The sequence below is a fragment of the Pipistrellus hanaki genome (assembly GCF_964339955.1).
Source record: "Pipistrellus hanaki genome assembly, chromosome: 12".
Classification (NCBI taxonomy): Eukaryota; Metazoa; Chordata; class Mammalia; order Chiroptera; family Vespertilionidae; genus Pipistrellus; species Pipistrellus hanaki.
Window position 1 is genome coordinate 24,439,145 of NC_140514.1, and position 25,395 is coordinate 24,464,539.

General features: G+C 41.5%; 1 protein-coding gene across 38 annotated transcripts in view; it reads right to left on the reverse strand.

Annotated features, from left to right (window-relative positions):
- The window catches only part of NRXN1 (neurexin 1), a 964,391-nt gene that overhangs the window by 351,925 nt on the left and 587,071 nt on the right, over positions 1 to 25,395 (reverse strand). For 3 of the 38 annotated variants that reach the window (XM_084900756.1, XM_084900754.1, XM_084900753.1), the window contains exon 1: positions 8,939 to 10,148. The exons of 34 other annotated variants lie outside the window; for them this stretch is intronic. In XM_084900756.1, the coding sequence (XP_084756882.1) occupies positions 8,939 to 9,185 (247 nt within the window). In that variant the 5' untranslated portion in view covers positions 9,186 to 10,148. Of the gene's footprint in view, positions 1 to 8,938; positions 10,149 to 25,395 lie in introns of those variants that run through there. One more of the 38 variants, XM_084900755.1, reaches the window with a different exon arrangement.

Consider the following 25,395-nt stretch of genomic DNA (forward strand, 5'->3'; position numbering starts at 1 on the left):
ATTTGCATACACAGGCACCAAGTGACAGGGGAGATGGGGGACAATTCTGTTCTGCCTAACCCCGGTCTCTCAGGGCCTCTGGGCAGCATGGGAAGGAAAGGCCAGAGCAGAAAGAGGCGGCTCCTGGCCTGAGCAGAAAGGGGCTGGGCTGGAGTGGAAAGAAGGTGCCAGCAGCCAAGGAAACGAAAGCCCATCCTAGCACAAATCTTAGTGCATTGGCTTCTAGTATTAAATAAGAAGGCTACTGAACAATGCTTTGAAAAAAAACAAACAAAGTTCAGTTTCTATAATACACCTTTTAGGCAAACCTTCCCAGAGATACTTAAATTATTCATGCGATATTATTTCTCCACAACAGATTGCAACATACCTGCTAATTGAAAGGGATAATTACATAGAAAACACCATGGCTATGAACTAGAGTGTTAATCAGATTAACAGAGTCAAAATCTTGAAAAATGTGAAAGGAAGTTCGACAGAAGTACACACTTCTTTAAAGCATCCTTCTGCAAGCCCAAATAAAAGTGCTAACCGGATGGCATTCAATGGAGCACCATCACATTGGCTTCCATAATGTCCTGAATGTACTTCTAGAACACACCACAATCACTCACAGTGATGTATTTTCTGCTGAGCAACTACATGCTCGAGGAAATTCAACCTTAGTGCAAAGTTACAGAGATTTCAGAATCCAAAACCATCTCGGTTTTAAGAAACATCAAGAACACCACTTCTTTTTACCAGGTCTGAATCCTGTAACTATCCAGAAAAATGTAACGATTGCCAACTAATATCCAAGACAGGCTGAACTGCATAAATAATGACATGAATGGACGTTTGTCCAAAAGCAACTCACATAAGCAACACAACTGTGCAGCAGCGATGCCCAAGTCAGTAAATGCCACTGTCTTGTTTTACCACATAGTAAAACCCACTCCATTACTATTAATTTCCAAGTTTTGTTTCTTTCTAGTTGCTTATTTTCTGATAGATTATAAAACCTTTTCTCATCAAGTTTATATAAAAATGTAGGGCATATGTACATGAACATAAAGTCCAGAATCTTGCATTAAATGTGGGTCACATTACATAATACACTTAAGTTAGAGCTCCCATAGCCAAAAATTCTAACAGTATTGTGAATTTTGCAATGAAAGTGGCTACAAGATTCCTACAAGCATCATGCAAACTTAGTGTGCACATAGCCACACGTCTCAAAGTACACTGGAGAAACAGCCTTGGACACAACCTCAGTTCCAGTACACAAACCCCAAAGATAATAAATTCATACCATCAACAGCCGGTTCTTTTCAACTGCCTGTATCTTTGGTGACTAAAAGGAAGTTTGTCCAAGAATCATATTTTAGTCACAAAGTACTTTACTATAATTGTTATTATTTGATTTTACTAACTTTTATCACTGCCTGAGTACATTGCTTTAGATTTAATTTGAAAATGACCCTCATGTGTTAATCTACCCTTCCTTACTACTCATTCTTCTGCTGAGTATCAAAATGTAATATTAACTAAAATTTCTTCCACTTGAATAAAAATATAAATTTCACATCAATATTCACTTCAAATTATTGATAATTATGAGTTATCTACTTTTTGGTTAACTTTTTTCTTAATAAAATTTTTTTGGGGGGTGGGGAGGGAAATTGGTCTGGGAATGACAACACTGGGAGAAAATTCAGGACTTCTAAATTCAAATGAAGTACTATTTTAAAAACCCTGCCTCTCATCATATTGCAGTGGAAAAGCAAGAGGACTGCGGCTACTTATTAATTAAATGACCCTGGCAGAATCTTCCCCTCTCTAAATCTGCCTCCTTGTCAGCAAAGCAGTGATCATAAGCCCTGCCAGGATTACTAGGATGATTAAATGAGACACTTTACTTGAGGGCTCTGTGGAAATATATACTTAAAATTTGGCTGTTTTCACTAAGTTCTGTCAAAAGCTTCAGGGAATTGTTATACGAACAACACTAAAAATAAAATCTTGCATTTTGTGAGAGAATGGAAAATTTTAAAAAGGCTATGACCAATTTCTATGTGGAGGGATATTCTACACCCTACACAGACCAAAAAAGGATGGGGCAAAAAGCCAAGTAAAGGAAGCGGGTGCTTTTCTCAAAAAGCCATTCCTTAGGACCTCAGTGAAGGGGCAAGCACCAGGCAGGTACCCGGAGCCTGCCCACATACTGTGATTCTTGTGCACTGAGGCAAGCCTCCTTCAACTAATGATGGAGACAACTAGATGGCTTAAGGGAGCCAAATACAATCTTTGCTAAAATAGTTCCAGTTATGGTCTGTTTAGAATCAGTAAGACTCTGGGAAGACAAGAAAGAACATGAGAATCTTAAGAGATCCTAGTACTAAAGAAATATTAGAACCCAAAGTTGGAAATGATCTTAGTCTAATTAAAAACAACACACCACCACATATAGAAGAATTACAAAACAAGATAAAAAGCCTCTCAACATTAGTACTGAGAACAGCAACAGCTCAAAAATGTCTTTCATGAAAAACAGGTGCACAATGTAACGTAAATGAGGCATTGAGCTGTGGTGATGAACAGCAGCAGAGCAAAGATGGTTTTCTCTCCTACGTTAGGTTGCTCTATTATCTCCCACAAATACCTAAATTCTAATTCCAGTTTATCATCTAAAAACAACCACCTTAGGTTAATAAACAGTATTCAGTACCGCCTCTCCCCACTACTGGAGCATAGGTTTCCTGGCAAAGTATGCTGAGGAGGAAGATTAAATTAGAAGATAGGGGTTCTACTTCCAACTCTGCTACTAATTAGCTGTGCCTATGAGTTCGGTTCCCTTAAATTATTTAGAGCGCTGTGTTCACATCTATAAAATGAGAGGAACGTGCTCCTCGCATTTTTAGAGCTATGTTCTGTCTGGGAACTGATGTTCCCAGCTGTAAATGAATTCCTAAAGTCACACAGTTCATAACTGGCTGAATTAGAACTAGAAATCAGGTCTCCAGATTTCAAGGTTTGTTCTTTTTTTTCTTTCCTGACATGTGTCTTAACTCTGAAAACTCTTCTTTAAATTTTTTATTTTGTCATGTAAGAAACGTTAACCTGAGCTCTACCCTCCTAATTTTGAAGGTGCTTAAAGAGTATTGTTAATTATAGACACCACGTTGTACAGATCTTCAGAGCTTAATCATCTGGTGTAATGGAAACTTTAGGCTCCACTGACGATCAACTTATTTCCTCTTTTCCCCAGCCCCTGGCCACCGCCATTCCCCTCCCTGATTCTTTGAATTTGACTACGTTAGACACCTCATATAAGTGGAATCATGTAGGATTTGTCTTGCTGTGACTGACTTATTTCCCTCAGGATAATATCATCAAAGTTCATTCGTGTTATCACATACTACAGAATATTCTTCTTTTTCTAAGATTAATATTCCGTTTTATGTATGTATCACATTCTCTTTATCCATTCAATCAAAACCACAAAAAGGTATCGCCTCACACCTATTATACTGGCTATTATCAAAGAGACAAATTTTGACCAGGATGTGGAGAAATTGGAGCCCTTGTGAAATTGTGAACAGAAAGTGGTGTAGCCACTCTGATAAACAGTACAGGGGTTCCTCAGAAAATTAAAAAAAGAATTGAAGTCAGGATTTATTTTGAAGAGATATTAGTCCACAGTAGCACTCTTCAGAGTAGCTAAGGTGTGGAAACAACCTAAAAATCTATTTTATGGGCAAAAATTTATTAGGGGGCCTATTATATTTTGTGCACTTATCAAATTCATGGCCTCATTTTTCACTAGATGTAATTCAGTGTATTTCCATTTTATATATTGAGAGAATCTTAGTGAGGATAAGTAGCTTAGTAAGTTTACACAATGTATGCAGCAGTGGCCAAATTTCACATAGATGTTCCTGAAAATCATCTTCACTAGACCAAGCTGCCTTGATTATTTATATACTAGTAATAGTAAACATTTAAGTCAATGAATCACCTTAGATACATTTGCAAAACAATTCTTACCTTTATTTCTTTCAGCAACAAGGAAGAAAGCAATTGTGCAAGAAGCTCTTATAGAGCATTCATATTAAAGAGCAACAGGAAGTGATATAGCTACAATTTACTATGTTGATGTTTTTACCAGATCCCTTCATGTTGAATCTCAGATGATTGCTACATACACATATGATGTATGCCTTTTGTTTTTAAAGAGCAAGTTTTGGTTGATTAAAGATGAACTCTTTCTAACAACAGCGTGGACTTTGAGAACTTTTTGATGGTCATGCCTTCAGTACCTTGGCTCCTCCTCTCTCACCTTTATTCCCATCATCCCCATTACTACCCGGCCTTGCTTGGTACATGAAGCACAAAAGCAAAAACATGCACATAATCCCTATTTACCGAAAAAAAAAATAAGTGGACGACCTGAGCAAAAAGTAGATTAAAGTTAGGGGCAACCAAAACAGTACCTTAGAGTTTTGAATTATTTGGACCATGACTGACTCAAAGATACTCCCAAAAATATTAGCTGGCAATCTTGCCTAAAATTGCATTGCAGTGAAGTGCATTTTTGTGAAAAAAGCCAAATAAGGAAGAGGTGTACGGAAGGGATAGCTAATTTCAGCAGAATATCCATACCAAACATGTTCTGGGTCACACATATCAATTAATTGCTAACTGTTTCTTCCCAGCAGCAAAGTCAAACATATTGCAAAAGATTTAAACTCTCCTGGTTGCCAGACAAAAGAGCAAAGGGATCAGCTCCATCAAACAGCAACCTCCTGCCTCTGAGAAAACAAAAGACAAACAAAAACCTCCCCAGCTGAATCAATGAAGGGACACCAGTGAGTTGCCATCAGCCTTTCTCACGGTATTCATTATTGTTAATATGTGCTGGAAGCAAAATTCTCTGCCCTGTTCCTTGTAACATAATTCCTCCCCCAAACACCAATCACTGGAGCACCTGGTGGGCCCTCTGAGTTCCAGTTTCAAAACCTGTGAGATCATGGAACTGCTCTGGGCTGTGGGCCAGGAAGCCCTGGTTAACTGATGGGAGATTTGGCTCCATCTTTTTCTTTTCTTTTTTCTTTTTTTTTTTTTTTTGGTGCATCTATACTATGCCTCAGTATCCCTACAAGGAAGATCATAATCACAATTCCCTCCAAAACACAGCATTCCTCTTAGAAGTTAAGTATGTGCGCGCGTGCGTACACACACACACACACACACACACACACACACACACACACACACTGCCTGGGAATGAGAAACATTATAAATGCAAGATATTATTATCCTTATATAACAGCACTGGGCTGCTTCAATTACAATCCAGACTTTTAAAATCTGTTAACATTTCCTTCTGGGTAAGCCCTTTTGCCCTTTAATAGTATAAGCTAATCACGGCAGTCTAATTTCCAGAGCTCCTAGTTGTGCGAGGAGAATGCCTGGCACGGGTGTGCTCCGCTCTGTGATGGCTTTCTCATTCCTTTATCTCCTGGCATTAGTAAGAGGCTCTAAGCTAATTTTCAAAACTGTGCAGAGGTACTTCGGAAAGCCGGGAGCAGAGATGGGAGCCCGGGCATTGCACTGACATCACCCTATGCTCAGCACACATGGTCCCTCACTACAGCAATACCAAATGAGCACCCTGGTCTACCCTCAACTCTCCGCTGGCTGGAAGTACAGCATTCTTAATTACAAGCAGGCTTGCTTTGTTATCTCTTACAATCACACCGTTTGCTGTTGATTGAACTGGGGAAACGTGATTTTTCCAGGGGGTGTTTTCATCCTTTATTTGTTTAAGTGCATGCAAAATAAAATGGGGTCTTGCAGAGATCTCAAAGGCTGCTTCTCAGGTGCATTAAAAAAAAAAAAAAGAAAGAAAGAAAAAGAAAGATCCTCATCATAATCTCTGCAAGTGGGTCAGCTTGCACAAAGATACTCTGGGTAGCCATGAGCACTCTCAGCACCCTGCAATCCTTGTAAGTGACACCTCATAATAGTGCAAATGAAGCATGGCGAGCTGGGAAAATGAAGAAGAATGAGCCCTGAGACTCAACCCTGCAGTTTTCACAACACAGAGGGTGCATTCATTTCATGCCCCCAGACACACCACACATGATTTTTCTTTTACACTTTCCAGCATATCCATGCTTTCCCTATTATGAGAACAATGTCTTATGATTCCAGGAAATTATAACACAAACAGGCTGGCTCATTTGTTCATCTTGTAGACACACACTTGCAATAGTCTTAAATGTTGAACTACATCTCATTTGCATCTGCCTGGGTGTTCAGCTAAGAATTTATCATATTGTCATTCACCTTTGTGCTTCCCTTCACCCTCATCTATTACGCTCAAAGATGATTTCCTTGTGGGTCCTTAGTCTAATTAGCTGAATACTGATGGGGTTTCCTGACCCAACAAATTCAACATCACCTCATCCTTATCAGGTGCCCTTTTACCACCACTCTGCCTGCCCTGCCCTCAGTCCCTCTGCAGCCACCACACACATCTTTCCATCCCCCTCCCCGAGGTTTACTTCATCCTTAATGCCAGAGTTAATTCCCTCTTTTCAAGAGAGGGAATAAAGGATGTAGGAAAAATGCACACCGGGTTTTACTGGGTGGATATTGGCAAGTTTGCTACTCTGATTTAAGAAAGAAAGGATAAAAGAAAAAAAAAGCTTCCACTCAACGCGCATGGGGAGTTTCAAAAACAAACAACAGAACCTTAAGGAAAGAAAAAGTTCTCCGACTCAAAAGAATGATGCCAAATGCTGCTCACACACCATTTTCTGTTCTTTTCTCCTGTCCTTTCTCTTTTTCAGTGATGGATGTGCCTGGTTTGTTCATTCACATACAGAGACAATCACTACGTTCTGGAGGGAAAGAAATGTTTGTAAAGACCAGCAGACGGCGCCTGACTGGGGCAGAGCAGCAGTGGGCAGAGGACAGAGTGCCCACTCTTGGCATGGCCCTCTAGAGTTCTCCTTCCCCCTCCCTTCCGCCCCCCACCCATCCCCAGGCGCTCTCCCCTATGGAGCCTTGTTTCCATGGAGAGAGGCAGAGCCACCCCATAGGAAAGGTGAAGATGTATATTTGATTACTATCCAAGGGCTTCCCACCACTACAATTAGGTGCTCTGCTCCACCCCACCCCCTCACCCTACCCCCATCTAGCTCAGCGCACCCACCCACCCACCCACTCTGTCTGCCACTCCTGTGCCCTCACTCACTTCCCTCCCCTGGAACTCACACAATCCTGCACAAAGGCAGGGCAGTGGGTGAGAACTGCGCCCAGGGAACTGAGCAGCAGGCTGCTGGACCACTGCTGAGAGCAGAAAGACTCCGGCTGGCTCAGAGGGACCTATCCTTGATGTTACTCTTAGTTAAGATGCCCCAGTTTGGGGCTTCACTTCCATCCTGGCCACTCTAGGCTGGAGAGAGTCCTGGAGAGGGAAGTGGGGGAAGGAAGGGAAGGGATTTCTGGGACCCAAATGAGGTGTGTCTCCATGCCACTCCTGAGGAGGAACTGCTAGGGGGAATTCTCCTCCTCTCTTCAGTCAGGGAAGCTGTATGCTTGGCATATCCAACCAGGACTGTCCCCAGGTAGGAAGCTGTCCCTGGGGAAGGGGCCATCCTGGTATAACCCATGGCTGCCCAGGGGAGCAGGGCATAGAGTCTGGAGCTGAACCGAGTCTTAAAGAGGGAGGGGCCCTGGAAGGAAAGGAGGGGAGGATGGAATAGAAGAAAGAGTGCCCACAACAACTTTTGTCCTGCTTTTTGAAGTAGTGGACTTTAAGCTGGGGGAGCAGACTGGAAGTGGGGAGAGAATTACAAACACAGTTTGATATATTATTGACTGTCAGCTCAGGGAATCTGAAATAGACTTTTTTCTGAAGATGAGAGGAACCTGGTCTCACATTGCTGGCGGTTCTGGAGGAGGAGTCTGCCCACCAAGGCTTTCCTTCACATTCTACTCTTTACAACACACACACACACCCCGTTGAGAAGAGCTTCTTTGCTCTAAATTCTCCTCCTCCAAGCAGACCTCCGGACTTACACCAACCAGCATTGGCTCACCTTCCCTCCCAGGGAAGTGCTAAGCTGAAGAAAGAGAAAGCAAGACATTCCTCACCCCAACAGCCTTCAGACACGACCCTCAGGAACTGGGTTGGGGTTGCCAAGCCTCTCTGCTGTGTTTAGAAAAGAGCCGAGCCAAATCACCAAGAAAAATAGGAAAATGTGTGTGGGGGTGAGGGAAAGGGGTGGTGTGCAGGTCTTTTCTGAGCCTCCTAGGGGTTGGTCAGCCTCAGTTACCTTCCTGCCTTCTGCAGTTAAAGGAAGAGGCGGGGGCAAAAGGGACTGGACTCCTGTTGAGTGAGTCCTGGGACCCCTGCCTCACTGGCACCGCTGGCACCCAGTGGCACCCTCTGGAGGAATGTGCGGTGTGGCACCTGTCCCTCCCCGAGGCCAGGGAAATGGGCAGGAGGTGGGGCAGCCCTCGGTGCAGACAAAAGGTTCTGCAGAGCCCTCCTCTCCCTGGCGCCGAGGTCCCTTGGCTGAGCACAGCGCCCCATCAGCCACACGGAGTGACCTCTGGCGAGGAACGCCCCCTTCCCAGGGGGCCCAGATGCCCAGGCAAGAAGGGTCCTTGCATGGGCGCCCCACTGCTCTCCCCAGCACCCTTCAGAGAGATGCCCTTCTCACCCTCCCCACCAACACACCGGATGGATGCCTCCCCCATCCCTCTTCTATTGTCTTCAAAGAGATGAGTGGCTCCCACCAAGCACACCCAAACGCGCCTCCCTCCCTTCCCCGCGCTCCCATGTCCCTGAGCCTTAGGGGCTGAAAAGCCGGGCGCACTCGGGGTTGGGAAGCCTGGAGGCAGGGAGCAACCCACCCCTGAGAACTTGGCATCTCAGACCCACCGTGTCCGCCTCGCAAGGATGCAGGTGACCTGTAGATTGCAATAGGCACTGAATGATGCTTGCTGCTGCCGTGGAAATGGTGGATGTGGTGCGCTCCCAGGCTGGACGCCCCCCAGGCCACTCCTAGGAGGCCGCTGAGGGTGAGCGGGACCATCCAGAGCCGGGCCAGGCGCCCCCCTCCGCCGCTGCCGCCGCCGCCCCCGGGCGAGCCCAGCTGGGCTCCGCACCGGAGCATCCTCTGGTACATGGCGGGGAGGGGGCCCCCCGCGGAGGAGCAGCTTCCACGGGAGGCAAAGTTTGGGGCGCAGGGAGGGGAGAGGGCAGCACCCGGGAGCAGGCAGCTCAGGGTGGGCTGCAGGGGCGCCGCCTCACCGAGCCAGAGCACCCATCCTCCTCTCCCTCCTCTCGGACAGTCTTCTCGGGGTCCTGGAGTCCGCCGCGCCTTGGACCCCAAAGAATCCCAAACATAGCCGCCGCCGAGGCCAATGCAGCTAGCCGACGTGGGGGGACTTGTCCTGAGAACAGCAAGTGCGGAGGAGAGGGCGGCTGCTCCCCGATGTCCAGGGCTCCAGGCTCTCCTCTCCGGCGTGACAGATACTCCCAAAGAGTTTGGGGCGAGCGCGCGTGCCAGGGGGTGGGGAGCGGGGAGACGGGTTCGAGCTCCTCCCGGAGGGTCCTCACTTCTCCTACATGACAGCCGGCCGCCGCAGCCAAGGATCCGCTAGGTAAATCCGTTCAGCATCGTGCGCCGCGGGGACTTGGGAGGCCACTTCGCCGGCCCAGCCTCCTCTCAGGGCAGCAGCAGACCCCATGGAATCCGGGCGCCCCTTCTCCTCTTCGGCCAGCCCCGGCCCGGCGGCCCGCTCCCGCCAGCCTCCCGCGGCCAGCGGCGCGCATCGCCTGCTCCCGAGGCAATCCCTCCCCACACTCACGCCAGGCGAGGGGTTCAGAGGCAGGAGGGCACCCCTCAGGAAGGAAGCAATGGGGGGCTGAAGGGGAGAAGCAGAGCAGAGCCAGGGGAAAGAAGCAAGACAGGAGTGCAGGGCAAAGAGGGAGGGGGAAAAAAAAAAGAAAAGAAAGAAAAGAAATACCACACACACACACACACAACACGCTGGCGCGCTGGCGAAGCAGCGAGGGGGCTCTATGCAAATCTGCAGTCTCCAAATAGCAAATCACCGAAGCTGGGATGCAATGCAGAGGACGAGCCTATGTAAGGAGGGAGGCTGGTCTAGCTTCCCACAAAAAAAAAGAAAAAAAAAATCACCCCGCTTTGCCTCTCCCATGCATTCTCCACGCATCCAGGGGACACGTGGATGGCAAATGCAGGGAACACCAAAAACGCACCTCGCCCTCCCCTGCCAGGTGATCCCTCCTCTGCATCCCAAAGGCAAGCGGCACCCTGCCCCTACCCCTGTGCTTTCTGTGTAACCAGTGTCCTGAGAGCTCTGAAAAGGGAAAGAATCCTGCTCTTTTTATTGGACCAAACTTGTCCTGCCAGGTATTCAAACCCGGTCTGCTAAATATGGCTTGACACCATCTACCCGAGCATCGGTTGTGATGATCTGTTAATTACAGATATCGCGCATAACAAAGAGTCCTCCTTCCCACTACAATATCTACAACATCGTATCTCATAAGGCGGTGAGAGTGCAGGGAACGGAAACACCCACAGGAGAAACGGGGTGCGTGCACATGCAGCTGAGGGAAAGAGAAAGAGGGAAGAATGCAAGAGGGAAAGGAGACAGGTGGGAAAGAGGACAGCAGGGGAGAGAAACTGGGAGAATGAGCTTGCTTGTATTTCAATCCAACACCTTAAGGATATTTAAGAACCCACAGACCTCTACAGAAGCCCAGCTCTGGTGATTTATTTATTTATTTTTAATAACAGCAGAGTTCCATCTTCTCTCATGCTGTCTCATTAGGAAAATAGCATCAAGAGACAAAAATTCCTAAACCCAGCATCCCCAAGAAGGTGAGGACATTTATATCCTACTGGTGAGATGCAGCGTCTCTAACTGGAGTCTGTGCCCTGGATGGAAGACTAGCAGAGCCAACACACATCCAAAAATCCAAGAAGCCAGCAAGCACAGCGAGGGAAGTTGGCAAGGAGGACCACGGTCCCTGGAGGCTGGCAGCTAAGATTGGGGATAATGGCTGACACTCCTCCAGTTTCCAAAAGATAAAACTGTGACATGTCCAGTGACTGGTCATTTCCTGGCTTTATTTCTATGTAAAGAGAAAGGGAAACAACTCAGAATAGATATTGCTTCCCACAACCTTTCCTTGTCTATATAGTCCCTTGTATCAACAAATGTAAAGTCCATGTTGAAGAAGAAAAAAGTAATCTAGAAGGATTTGACTTTAACCAACCATTCATACAAGTGGCCATTTAGACTTCTCTATTGCTTCCGAGTCCATGCAGAGAGGCCGGCCACCCAGGGACACTGGTGGCCACTCTGTAATCAAATCTGTGGCAATTGGTCATCTTATATCCCTGTCAAAAGTTTATGTCATTCTGCTAAGACAAATTCTTCAGTTCACTACTTGAAATGGCTCAGCCATGCTAAAGAAGGTGCATTTATTTACTTAAATATGCCCTATCTCCTAACTTTCCCCAACTGCTCATAAACCAACATACTCCAAATCTTGCACATTCCACTGTGTCCTCTCGCCACCCTTATCCCAGGCCACTTCCTCTTCGTTGTCTTATTTATTTATTTTTTTTTAGCCTATGTATTTTCACTCACTAGTCCAGGCTTGTGATTATTCATTTTTGAAATATCAAGTCAAGCCTCCAAAGGAAAGGAGAGGATAATCACCCTCCCCGGATTGGTTCCAGGACTCCAGGCTCCTATTCTGAGTTTGATTTCCCAGTGTTCTCAGAGAAGGAGCAGAGGTAGGGGACCTGTGCTGCCTCTTTGGCACTGCCATTTACCAGGGAGGTCCGATCAGTTCCCCAGCCTCTCCCTGGCTTCCTTTATAAAATAGTCATGTTCCTATCTTCCCTAAGAATCCCACAGAGCAGGAAGGATAGAATGCAATATTTAATGTGAGAGTGATTTAAAATATATCAAATGCTCCCCACAATTAAGGCATTATGCTTTTCCTCCCATACAGGTCTAACCTGCCAAGCTGATTAGCCTGCACAAAGCGTTCCTTTCTTTCCATCTACAGGAAATGCAGGGCACTGCATTGCTCTCAGTGCCCTCCTATATAGTGTTAATCTGTCCTCCCCTCACCAACTACAGGAATTCCTGAAGGGGAACAGAGTCCAATCTTTCTTTGTACTCCCTCTAGTGCCCAGCATATGTGAAATGTAAGTTAGTCACTTAGAACATGCAGTTAATTCTCATTCTCCCCAGTAGTTATGGTCTATAAAGTCACCGTGAACTCTGAATTAGCCAAACCTGAAGCAATGCCTCCCGGGAGTTAGGTTCATGCAAGCTGCTGGCCACAACATTCTTATCAACTAATCAATATATAACCTTGTTTTATGTGTTTTTCTGGTTAAAGACATCTTATTGAATATGTACGCTTGATTCATTCACAGTGAACTCACAGCTGACACCAATGTAACTCAAGACTGAATAAAGCTTACCTAATACCTATTTTCTCCATAAAGCGTGCCACAACTGTTTGCTTAGGGATGTTAGAATTTCAGCATTACGTGTAATGGCCATTTTAACCAGCAAAATAATCAACAAAAAGCATGCAAAAATGTGAAAAATGTGCCACGAAATAGGCCCCTTGTTTATAATACAAGAGCTGAAACAAGGTGGAGTGCTGTGTTGTTTGACCTCAGGTAGGAACATAGGTATTGGCACTCAAGTTTTTGACACTCTGTGCATGTCTGTTAATGATCAGAATAGTGCTATGGGTGTTGATTTGGGGATTGCATTTTTTTTAAAATATATTTTATTGATTTTGTACAGAGAGGAAGGGAGAGAGATAGAGAGTTAGAAACATCGATGAGAGAGAGTCATCGATCAGCTGCCTCTTGCACACCCCCTACTGGGGATATGCCAGCAACCAAGGTACTTGCCCTTGACCGGAATCGAACCCCAGACTCTTCAGTCCCCAAGCCGACGCTCTATCCATTGAGCCAAACCGGTCTCGGCAAGATTGCATTTTTTTATACCTTTTTTTTTTAAACTGATTTGAGAGGAAAGGATGAGGAGGAAGAGAGGGAGGGAGGAGGAAGAAAAAGTGGGGGGAAGAGGGAAATAGAGAAGGCTGGAGAGAGAGAGAAATAACTCATTGTTCTAACTAATTATACAATCACTAGAAACCCAGTGCATGAAATTTGTGCATGGTAGCGGGGGGAGGGGGGGGTGTCCCTCAGCTCAGCCTACACTCTCTCCAATCTGGGACCCCTCTCACAATCCAGGACTGAGTGCTGTCAACTGCTCACCTGCCTGCCTTCCTGATTGTCCCTAACCCCTTCTGCCTGCCAGCCTGATCACCCTCTAACTACTCCCATGCCAGCCTGATTGATGTCTAACTGCACCCCTGCCAGCCTGTTTGCCTCCAACTTCTCTCCCTCTGCTGGCCTGGTCACCTTTAACTGCCCTCCCTTGCAGGGTTGATCACCCACAACTGACCTCCCTTGCAGGCCTGGTCCCTCTCAACTGCCCTCCCCTGTTGGTCATTTTGTGTGAACATCTTGTGTCCATATGGGGACAGGATCTTTGACCACATGGGGGCAGCTATCTTGATCTTGTGTTTTGAAGTGATGGTCAATCTCCCAAGCCACATGCGGCTCTTTGGCCCCTTGAGTGTGGCTCTCCAATTTAAGAATTGAGTACCCTACTTAAGTTAATAACAATGTACCTATCTATATAGTTGAAGTTTAAAAAATGTGGCTCTCAAAAAGAAATTTCAATCATTGCACTGTTGATATTTGGCTCTGTTGACTAATGAGCTTGCTGACCACTGCTCTAACCAACTGAGCTATCTGGCCAGGACGTGGGGGTTTAAAAATTTTAGTGAGAAGGTGAATTCATATCCATAAATAAGAAATACTAACCATATTTGTTATTCTCTTGATTACTAGGGAAGAATGGGCCTGGGACTTTGGGGAATTAGTTGTATAAATTAAAGCCATTGAAATAGACTAAGTACAGAAACATCTGATCAACCCTCCCAAGAGAATTCAATGAAGAAGAGGCTCCCCCATCTGTCTGATATTGCCTGGGGCCCTGAGAGATAAAGACGGGTTTAGGGAAAGAAGAGGCCAGAAATCTCAGTTTTACTAGAGTCTCAAGAGCTAAAAAAGAAATATTTACTGCTTCCTTGAAAAAAGAAATTATAGCTGTAGTGTTTCAGGCAGATGTCTAGGGCACCTTTGCAATACTTAGGAGGTTCTAGTGTGGATGCTGTGATACTGATGCTGCAATATTTATTATAAATGGTTGTAATCTGGTGGAACAAAGAGTGATTCTCTGTACAGAAAGTAGAGAAAAGTCTTGTGAGTAAACACATGCCTAATCTGAGTGAAGCAAATAAAGCCTGTGCTTACTCTTTATGTCTCTTCAGCTCGTCAGTCCTTGTGGCTGGAACGACACTATTTAAAGGAAACTGAGGCAGCATTTGACAAATTGGGGTTAGGTGAGTGAAGAATTGGTTGCAGGAGACAGGGTGCCTGGCTGTCTGCAATATAGTCTTAAATATTTCAGCATCAACCATGAAGTATAAATGTGTGCTAGTGTTACTCTGTGTCCCAAGAGAGTCAGCAGCCTTCATCAGAAATTTATGCTCCAGTGTCAGCCAGAATTATAGAAGCCAGAGGTGGCTTCCAGAAGCCTTGAGCTATCATCATCTCCCATCATGCTGTGGCTTTGCTAATTAATTACAATGTATGTTAGAAGTAGATTATCATCGGTGAAATAAATGGCTTGTCAATTGGTGTAATGAAAGTTAGAAATGGGCTATCTTTATGAAATCATTAATATTCAAGAAGTGTGGGCTAGCCAAAATACATTTTAGACATGTTTGGCTTCTACTTAACTTGAATATTTGGATATAAGAGCCCTTTCACCCTTCTCTGTAAGGAATGGCGCCATAACAATAGTGATGATAACTGACACATCTGTAACTGGCACAACTCTGAGAGATTTAAATGTGTTAGTTAATGCAATCATCACAAAACCACATGAAATGGGTGCTATTAACAGATCTTAGTCAACAAATTCTGACAGATGATGAGCTGGGTGATGTTCCTGCAATACTGCCATCTTTGGTTCATGAAAACCTTTTTGAAAAGTCATTTTTTCAGGCATTTTAAAAGAATCAAGCGCTGGGACTTCGCCAAACATCCAGAACAGGCTCTAAGATCCTGTGCCTACTTAAATGTCTGATTCCATAGCATAGGTTGGAATGCATCTTACATTCACTATGACCTGGACTTAGAGAAATTCTTGGAATAGTGGTTAACCCTCATTCTCCTCTAACAATTGTGGCTACTGAGATTTACCAAAAAGAACTTAATAGCTGTGCACAGTAAATTGTCCTAGGTCCATTTTGATTTATAATGAATATGAAGACAGGTAGCATAAGTCAGACAATAAGATTAAGAAATAGGAGATGGATTTGAAAGCTGAGGGGATAAAACAAAGGAAATGGAAGGAGAGAGGAGAGTGAATGGAAGGGAGGTTGTGGGGAGATCGAAAACGACAGGGCATTTCAAATTATTTTTTTATTTTCAAAAAAAATCAACCTCTCTGTCTCCAGAAACAGGGTGGTTGTCAGGCAGACACTTTCAACCTTTTCATGCTTTCCTTAAACATAATTGGACATTTTTACAGTTCAGTATTAAGCTCTTTAAATAAAAATGTAGACGCTAAAAGCAGCAGTGGAGAAGTATTTTAAAACCCATGAGCAGCACCGATCTTTTAAAAATTAAAAATGAGGTGATTGTCAGTCTTGCATTTCAAATTCCTAATGATGTCAGCATGAAGGAAGGGGTGAGCAGACCCCACCTATTTCTCTACCTGCATTCAGGTCTTGGAATGAAAGAGAATAAAGGGAGAGAGACTCCAAATCTTAACTACTGTAAATAACACTGCTATGAACATAGGGGTGCATATATTCTTCCTGACTGGTGCACAGGGGCAACAAAGAGAGAGAGAGAAAGAGAGGCCCAGAAGAGGGGGTTACTCATGAAGTTGTAAACCTCTGATCCTGTTACCTTTATGAGTTACTACAGGTCCCTAAGGGTATTCTGAGAAATGAGCAGATTAGAAGAGCCCAAGTATAATAGTAAGAGTAAAATACGAAAAAAAGAAAGAAAGATAGAAATGCCAGGGCTAAAAGCAACTCTGGAGATTCTGTAGTGCAATCTCTTTCTTATTCAGATGATAAACCTAAGGCCTACAGAAGTAACAATATTTCAGAAAAGTCTGGTTTATGAAGTGTTTACTTATCTGGAAGTGACTTTCATCTCATGCCACCTATGATCCAATCAGAGACAGAGATTGTGAATTCAGTCACTTTAGCTATTACCTAGAACTCATATAATGAATAGGAGGGAGTAGTGGGAACCCAACATGAGGCAGCATGAAGCCCAATTCACTCAAATTAAATGAAAGCCTCCGCATACAATCTGACTTGTGAAACATGAATAGATTTATTTAAGGTTAGCAGTGTTTAAGACCACAATACTTTATGTTATCTATCTCTTCTCTTGTGTTATTTATGTAAAATGTTCTTTTATGACACTACCTGCCTAAGCACCAAGGAAGCATCATAGAGATTTCTCTATAACTACATCTTTAATTATAGTGGACATTGCTTGGGCACCAACCAGACATATGTCATCTTTCAACCAATGTCATATTATATTGTTTGTATAATTATTTCAAGCAAATTGTGTTGCCAACAAATTCATATATAGGTCCACGCTCTTTGGATTTGAACGTGCTCATAATGTAGCAGGAGAACTTGCAATGAGTGCCAGGCATGTGTTTGTATCTGAGTTATTATTATCCTCTGACATTGGATTAAATAGCCCCTTGTCCCAGATTCCTCATCTTTAATATGATTATAATACTACATGTAATTCAATGGGAACAGTCTCTAAAATATAATAAGCACTAAATATAAGTGATTGTTATTTATTATTATGTACATATTGTAGAATATAGCCTGGTGCACGAATTTGTGCACCAGTGGGGTCCCTCAGCCTAGTCTGTGGGATTGGGCCAAAACTGGCTCTCCAACATCTCCCAAAGGCTCACGGATTGCAAGTGGGCCCAGGCCAGGCTGAGGGACTCCATCAATGCATGATAGGGGCCAGGGAGGAATGCAGGAGGTTGGCCAGTCAGGGAAGGACCAAAGGAGGGCTCCAGCCCATTTTGCTCAGTCCCAATCGAAGGGATCCCAGCGGCAAGCTAACCTACTGGTTAGTGCATCTGGCCTCTGGTGGTCAGTGCACGTCATAGCAAGTGGTTGAAGAGCTTTAGCATATCATTAGCATATTTGCTTTGATTGGTTGAACAGATGACCAGGCATTTAGCATACTAGGCTTTTATTATATAGGATAGGTACTGAAAATGTAATGATACGTAGCTGTATGGTTGATTAATTTAACCATAGTCTAAACTCTCCCCACTAAGTCTATGGTCAAGTTTGGCCATCTCTCCAATAATTTCTTAATTCAGTCCCTAATGCTCTAAATCTATGGTGCTCAAGCTTTAGTATGACTGAGAATCACTAAGAGGGCTTATTAAATCATAGATTGCTTTGCTTTAGATTCCTTGGATCTGCAGAAAGCCCTGATAATTTGCGTTTTTAACAAGTTCTAGGGTGATGCTCATACTGCTTTCCAGGGAAACCAAATTTTCTGAACTACTGCTCTGTCTGAATGTCAAAGTTTTTGACACAGGTTTTATTACCAGTACAGGGCGAGCTTTCTAATTAAGCTCCTTACAAATGCTCTCCTTCACAGTGTACTCTAGATTCACTCTAGATAGAAAACCACGTTGTTCTCAGATATCTTTTTTAAAGTATCTTTTAAATGCTTCAGGATGTCTACCATATAAACTTGCATGTCCTTATCTCACACCATGGAACCATAAAATCCCTTTACTTAGAAAAAGCTATTTTCTTTTTCTTTTCACCATTTGTATTTAAACTCTTCTTTTGGTTAGCCTAGCCAGTGGCCAGGAGCAGGAACTCAGGCAGGGAACCAGGATTCTATTCTGACTCTACTAACTTGCTAGACATGTGGCCTTTGGCAGATTATTCAACCAGTTTTCTTGTTTTCTTATCATTAAAAGGGATGGATGGGGGTTCTTGTGAGGCTTAAATGAGTTGATACATATAAAACATTTACAATAGTATCTGGTATACAGTATATATGTATTAGCACAGCATGTATTTATTTTTAGGATGATTAATTCTTTCTTTTTAGGGGAGAGGGTATGGAGAAAATATCAGAATGTTTGAGAATGCTTTCTTCCATATAAAACATAATACTGGCCATCCCAATAGTCAGTCAGTATAAATATCCCAGGAAGACCCCTTCAGGTCTTGTTATATCAGGCGTCCAGTCTGATCAGCATCAGCTACAGAAAAGTTCAATATCAAAAACTGACCAACTGAGATCTGCATGCCTGTATTCAGCAGCACATCCTAACATTCCATCATATAAGCCCATCACTATAGAAAAAAAGCAATTAAGAATGGAAGAACAAGCATAAAGCAAGTACCAGGTGATATAAAACTCAAGACATAATTTTCAAATACCCTAGTAAATACAGATATGTAAATCAGGAACGGAAATCATACACATCCCATGAGTCCTATTTCCAAAATGCCTGAACACTTAGAACATAAGCTAATTTGATTTATCTTTATAAATATACTATAATCCTGGTGCACAGATTTGTGCACATTGAAAAAAATTAATTAGAAAAAATATTTTAAGATCACTATTTGCCCTTTCTCTATAATAGAAATGTCAACCAAATTCACGATTGACAATGACAGATTGAAACACATGCCTGCGATTAGTGCCAGCAAGAGCTTTATATGTGGAGCGCATGCTAGTCAATATATATATATATATATATATATATATATATATATATATATATATAATTAAACTTGCTTGATTAGACCTGCTTTCTGATTTAGCTAAACTTTTTCCAGCCCAGTAAAGCACCTCAACCAACTTCTCTTTCAGGTAATTGTCAGCAACACAGCAGTGAATATCAACATGAAGCAGATTATTATTGTAGATCACCTAGGGAGATAACAAAGGGTATAATATTTAACTGCAGAATTGTTGACTATATTCCTCGCAGTGATAAAACCTGAAATCTTTTTCAAGGTCTACTATTTTTTATTTCTTTTCAGTTGGGTCAAGTTTCTAAACTTTCTAAATCTTCATTTTCCTGCTAATGAAAAGGAAATAGGATTCCAACAATCTCTTATCTACCTACTCTAGAACTTCTGTGAGGATCAAAGAGAGAGATGAGGCACAGGAAAATGCATCACAGACATTTGGTTATAGTGAAAAATGTTTCCACCTGGCTACAAAGCAAGTCATGTTCCTGGGCCGAAGAAAACTTCAAGGAGGCTAGTCACTAGGGAAAGGAAGCTGGACAATTCTACGTGAAGTCATTACCCAGCGCCCACAGTAACCATTTGGAGCTGGGCTCAGCAGCATCAGCTGTGGTTTGGTGGGTGTTTCTCCAGGGTATGGCAAGGCTTGTGTCCCACTTGGGGGAAGTCAAGTGTTGTTTTGTGGGTGCCAGGTCCCCAGTGCAGTTTCTCTGTAAATGGCCAGTGCACATCATGGGAGCTCCTGCATTGAGCATCTGCCCCCTGTTGGTCAGTGCACATTATAGCGACAAGTCAGATGGGTACTTAGCATATTAGCCTTTTATATAGAGAGATGTTCTAATCTAGATCATGCATCGTCATTTGAATGCACTAAAAGGGATTGAATCATGCAATCTGAATCTAATCTCTAAATAGGTTTATCTGGGGTCTATAATCTAATCCCCACCCAATTCAGGATAAATATATTAGATTATGCTTTTTATCAGAGTTATATTTTGATGTTAGTACAAGAGTTAAGTTAGTTGACTATCCCACTGCAAAGATTGGTTTAAAGATAATCAAAGTTCTTTAGTATGGAATATTAAACCCTTTAAAATTCATCTTTATGCTACCTTGGTTTACCTTTATCTCAATGTCTACCACTTCCCCACAAAGCATCCTAGGCTCCAACCAAATGAACTTCTCTTCCTTAGACACACTATACACCTCTTGATTTCATTGCCATTTGTCCATATTATTCCTTCTGTAAAAACTATTTTTTCTCTTTCCTCCCCCTCTTAATTTCCCACTCATCATTCTACCCAATTTTAACAAGTACATATCTGTTGGAAACTTTTCTGATCTTTTCCAAATAATTGCTGTGTTCTTAAGTAGAGACTATTAACAAATATCTTTTAAAAATACCCAAGATATATGATAATGTATTCACCTTATTATTATGCTGAAATAATGAAGTATCGAAGCAACTAATTAAGTATATCTACATGTTTAGGAGTTTCAAATAATCAACCAAGACCATCAAAAAAAGGAAACAAATCCTCTCAACTCACTCTTGCAGGTATTTTGGTTAGTTCTTTTTGTGCCTAAAACATACAATAAATTTAGGCTGAACATTAATTTGAAGGCTAAATAAATTGGTTATGGAGAATAATGGAATTCTTTGTCATATTTTCCTACTCAGGCTATAAACAGATGTCTTTCTTTCCCATACTATGTAAAAGGAAAAAAAATAAAATACCACCAATCTAAGATGCTTGCTGCCAACTTGAATTGCAGAGCAAACATTTATAGTGAACTTATAAATCCTTGAAAATAGGGTTCTATAATGGAAATACTGGCACCATCTTAACTATAACTATAACCATTCAAATAATACCACTATAGCAAGACTTATAATCTAATATATTTGTTCTAAGATGGGTAAGGAAAGATTCAGTTCTAGGTGTAGGAAAAACTTTCAGTGGTTCAATTCAAAATGCGTGATCATTTCACATATTTTAAATCTCAGAATATATCAAAATGAAAACTTACACTCCAAAACATTTATTCTTAAAATAGATTATATAGCCCTAGCTGATTTTTCTCAGCGAAAAGAGTGTGGGCCTGCGGACTGAAGGGTCCTGGATTTGATTCCAGTCAAGGGCACATGCCTGCATTACAGGCTTAATTGCCGGGGGGAGGAGGGGGGGAGTCACATGCAGGAGGTAGCCGATCAATAATTCTCTTTCATCATTGATGTTTCTCTCTCTCTCTCTCTCACTCTCCCTTCCAATCTGAAATCAACAAAAATATATTTTAAAAAATAAAAATAATAAAATACACATATATATCTACATATATATGATTACATATTTGATACTTGTATAAGAAATATATAACCTCTGAAACATCTTGAAAAATCATTAATCGGTGTTTTTTTTTTTTTAATCTGTCATCTTTTCCTTTCAAGAGAAAATTACTTTCCTCAGATTTTCTCTGTTCTATTACTGAGATGATTCCCCCTGAGAATTGTGAGTTTATCTTGACAGGTGTTAGTAGGTCTGTAGACCTCTGTGGAATTGTTCCTGGCTGTGTTGAGGTACAGTAGAAAACATTACATAGGCAAACTAACACAGTTACCCCATTGTATTCTCAATAAATTAAACCACATAGAGAGTAGACTTAACCTACTAATGTTTTTCTAATGAAGCTTTCATTAAGGATATGGTGTGGTCTTCAATATTTAATACATGATAGGTACTAAAACAAAGTATTTCTGATGGTTTTTTAAATGCATACATGATAATTGCTTCATATATTATTTTCCATTGAACTAGATTACCCTTCGATTGCTTTAGCTACCTAAGCAAAGAGATACAAAAAACATTTCTAGACTTAATATTTTATATCCAAATGGAGAGAAAAAAATAAATGTCTCACCTACCATTACCCTTAAATAATTTAAACTAGATTTGCTTGTCTAAGTTTTAAGAACCAAGAAAGCTTCTAGTTTTCCATGCAATGTACAATTTTACTCATTAATAAACATTTAGGAGCCAAGTGTTTAGAATGAAACTGTTTTGGCCCAATTCACAGTGGTTTGCTTTAAAATAATGCTACTTCTTAGCACAGCAACCATCACCTTAAGTTGTGATGACAAATGGAAACTTTAATGGCCAATGGAAGATTTAAGTGCAAATACAATCAGTATTTCTTCATATTGGCAATATTTTGATTTGTCATTTATCACAGAAAAAAAAAAAAAAACGCAAAGCATCTCACAGAAAAACCTGTATACTTTAGGGAAAAAAAATCACTAGTTTTAGAGAATTTGTGTCCACTCCATCTCACATTTACAGCAATGTTATCAAAGAGTGACAAGAGAGTCACATCCTCTTGCTACACTATGCCAAATGTTAATTTCTCATTTCCGGTTCCTATGTAAATTACCACCTGCTGTAGTATAACCAGAGTTGTCTAATCCAGACTTGAAGATCCTATCAGACATTTTACTATTATTATTAAAATTTACTCATTTCAACTATTATTTATAGCCCAGTCTTAGAGAGGCAAAACAACAGAGTTAGTAGAAGAGCAAAGGTGGGCCATTCCTCCTTCGACGGCAGCAGGCAGAAACAGTATGAAAGCAGTGGATCTTGAAGAAAAGCAATTTTCTATTTTCAAGATTAGGCAGTATCCTCTTTTGTACTGTTAAATCAAAGTGTTAGTTATTTTTTTCAAGTAATACCGATTTTTTTTCATTTACATAAATAGTCTATAGAGAAACTGCGAGAGACCCCCAAACGCATACCTCTCCACCAATGGGAGAGATTAAATTTGTTTATAGAGCTCTCTGTCTGCAGTACTGCTTTGAACAAGCCCTTGCACAGCATTGGGGGGGAGGGAATTAAACTAAACTGCCACATAAGCAAAAGATAATTAGCTCAACAAGGAAAAATATGAAGTGATATGAAAGGCTTTTTCTTTTTTTAGGAAAAAATATAGTTTTTTTTTTTGTTTTGAGGCAGTTCATATTTGCAAGCATCAGAAAAGTGAAAATTATGTAAATTTCAGCAAACATGTGCTTTACCTTTTTGGGTCGCAATGATATTAACCACTGTCATCAGTCAGTATTACATTCCAATTGGAGAAAATCCATTGCACAAAACTGTGCTCTGGAATATCAATGTGAAAAATCCTAATCTACTTAAAGTGCATTTACAGCCGAAACAGGTTTGGATCAGTGGATAGAGTGTTGGCTTGCGGACTGAAAAGTCCTGGGTTCAATTCCAGTCAAGGGTATGTACCTTGGTTGCAGGCACATCCCCAGGGGATGTGCAAGAGGCAGCTGATCAATGATTCTCTCTCATCGATGTTTCTAACTCTCTATCCCTCTCTCTTCCTCTCTGTAAAAAAATCAATAAAATGTATTTAAAAAAATAAAAAAATAAAGTGCATTTACATTCAAGGAGGAGGAAGGCAAACACTTAAACAATAAAGGCAAGTAATAGTTACATGTGTAATATGTGGAGAAGGAAAATCCATGAGACTCTTTTCTGCAGCCCATTTTTTAGAGGTTTCTTGCGAATGTGACTCACGTTTAAGGAAGTTGCACATTTTCTAAGATGAAGACTATCGTGTCATGTCATATAATTAAAAACAAAAAGTCCCTGTTGCTAAATAATAGGATTGTGACAAAAATGTATAATTTATTTTAACTTTCTCCTCAGTTGTCCAGTTTTATCTGTCTAGAGTCCTGCCCTTCACAATGTTAACTGATATCTGAGCTGCAGTGGTTGATTAGTAGATAAAGCTCTAGCTTTTATTTTAATTGCCCCCCCCCTTTTTTTTTTTTCCTATTTGTCAAAATATGGATGATATTAAAGCATTTTTTAACTCAATAGCCTATAGAGACATTGAGAGCAAGGAAACCAGTGCATTACCACAGTAGGTAGGCCCTGTTGCGTATATAACTGGAGTTAATAGTTTCTACATTTGGTGACTAACATATTGCACAAATTAGGATTTTTTTTTTTTTGTAAAGAGAATAAGGAATTATACAAGGGAACCAAATTAGAAGAGTACAGATCTATAACCCAGCAGAATGAAATTTGACTGTCACAACCAAATAATCTTAGGAGAAGGTTGAAGTTGTTCAGTATGGCTGAGATAAGCAGGCTTTGGAGAAATGATTGATATTATTCTCATCCAAGGTACATTCCTCAATCCAATAATAAAGCAATAAAAGCAGGTTGGTTGAGCAAACAAGGTTTGAATACACTGGGTTTCCAAGACTGGGAATTAAAAAATCAAGAGTTGGGACTGCTGACAGGTCAGAGAATGGAAACTATGTTGTGATTTCCCAGATAAAATAGTATAAAAGTGATAGGACTTGTAAGAAGACTAAGAGCTGGTACTAAAGAATCCAATAGCCTCCCATGACTGACTAAGTGGTAGTATATAGGAATACCAAGAAGCATTATAAAAATCAGTGGTTGCTCAATTGTCGTTTATTTTTGAGGAGTAGGGAAGGAGAGGAGGGCAGCCCAGTCTTTGGTTCACAGGTTAAACTATCAATCTAGAAGGGCAGTTGTGACAGATACATCTAGTTTTTTACTCAATATCCATTTTGCCATTTCCCTGGGAAATTGAAACAATTATTTCCTTTCTTTTTTTTTTTTTTTTTTTTTTCTTTTTGGAGGAGGAACTAAAAATACTTGCTTTCCCCAACTTCCTTAGAGTCAGTGCCCTGTGACACAGTTAATCTTGAGAAAATGTTAATGGAAGTCACTGGAAAAGGTTATTTTAAAGAAGGCGACTTTTGGACAGCATGTTTCTTCTGCCATTTTTTGTTACAAAACCATACAGTTAGTGCCTATGGGAAAAAGCCCTTCTGAGACTATGAATTCAAAGTCTACTCTATGGATGGAGAAGCAAGAAGACAGAAGAGCCTAACTACCTAATGTTCTTCTGAAATAGTTCCACAGGCCTGTATCATCTACCTCTGGACTTATTAAAGTAGAAAAATAAACTATCTTCTGTTTAATCAATGTCAGTCAGGTTATAAGTCATTGAAAGCTAAATGCTTACCTAATAGGTAACTAATTTCTTGGAAAGATGATTACCCAGATGAGTAAATCGGTCACTCTGGGCTCTGGGAAGATTATCCTTAAGGAAAGTAGATAATATAGTGCCCTGATTTTTAAAGTCAGAATATGCTTTAAGTTCCTTCAGAACTACATGCACTTAACAAACTTAAGTTAGTGGTTTTAATAAAGGGGTCCCATTTAAAGAGATCATTGGGAAACATTGCTATTGAAGCCCTTGAACAAGAAGAAAATGCCATTTAATAAGTTTCATACTTAGAGACTTTCAAAGCAGCAGTGTGTACAACTTAGACACACTTATTG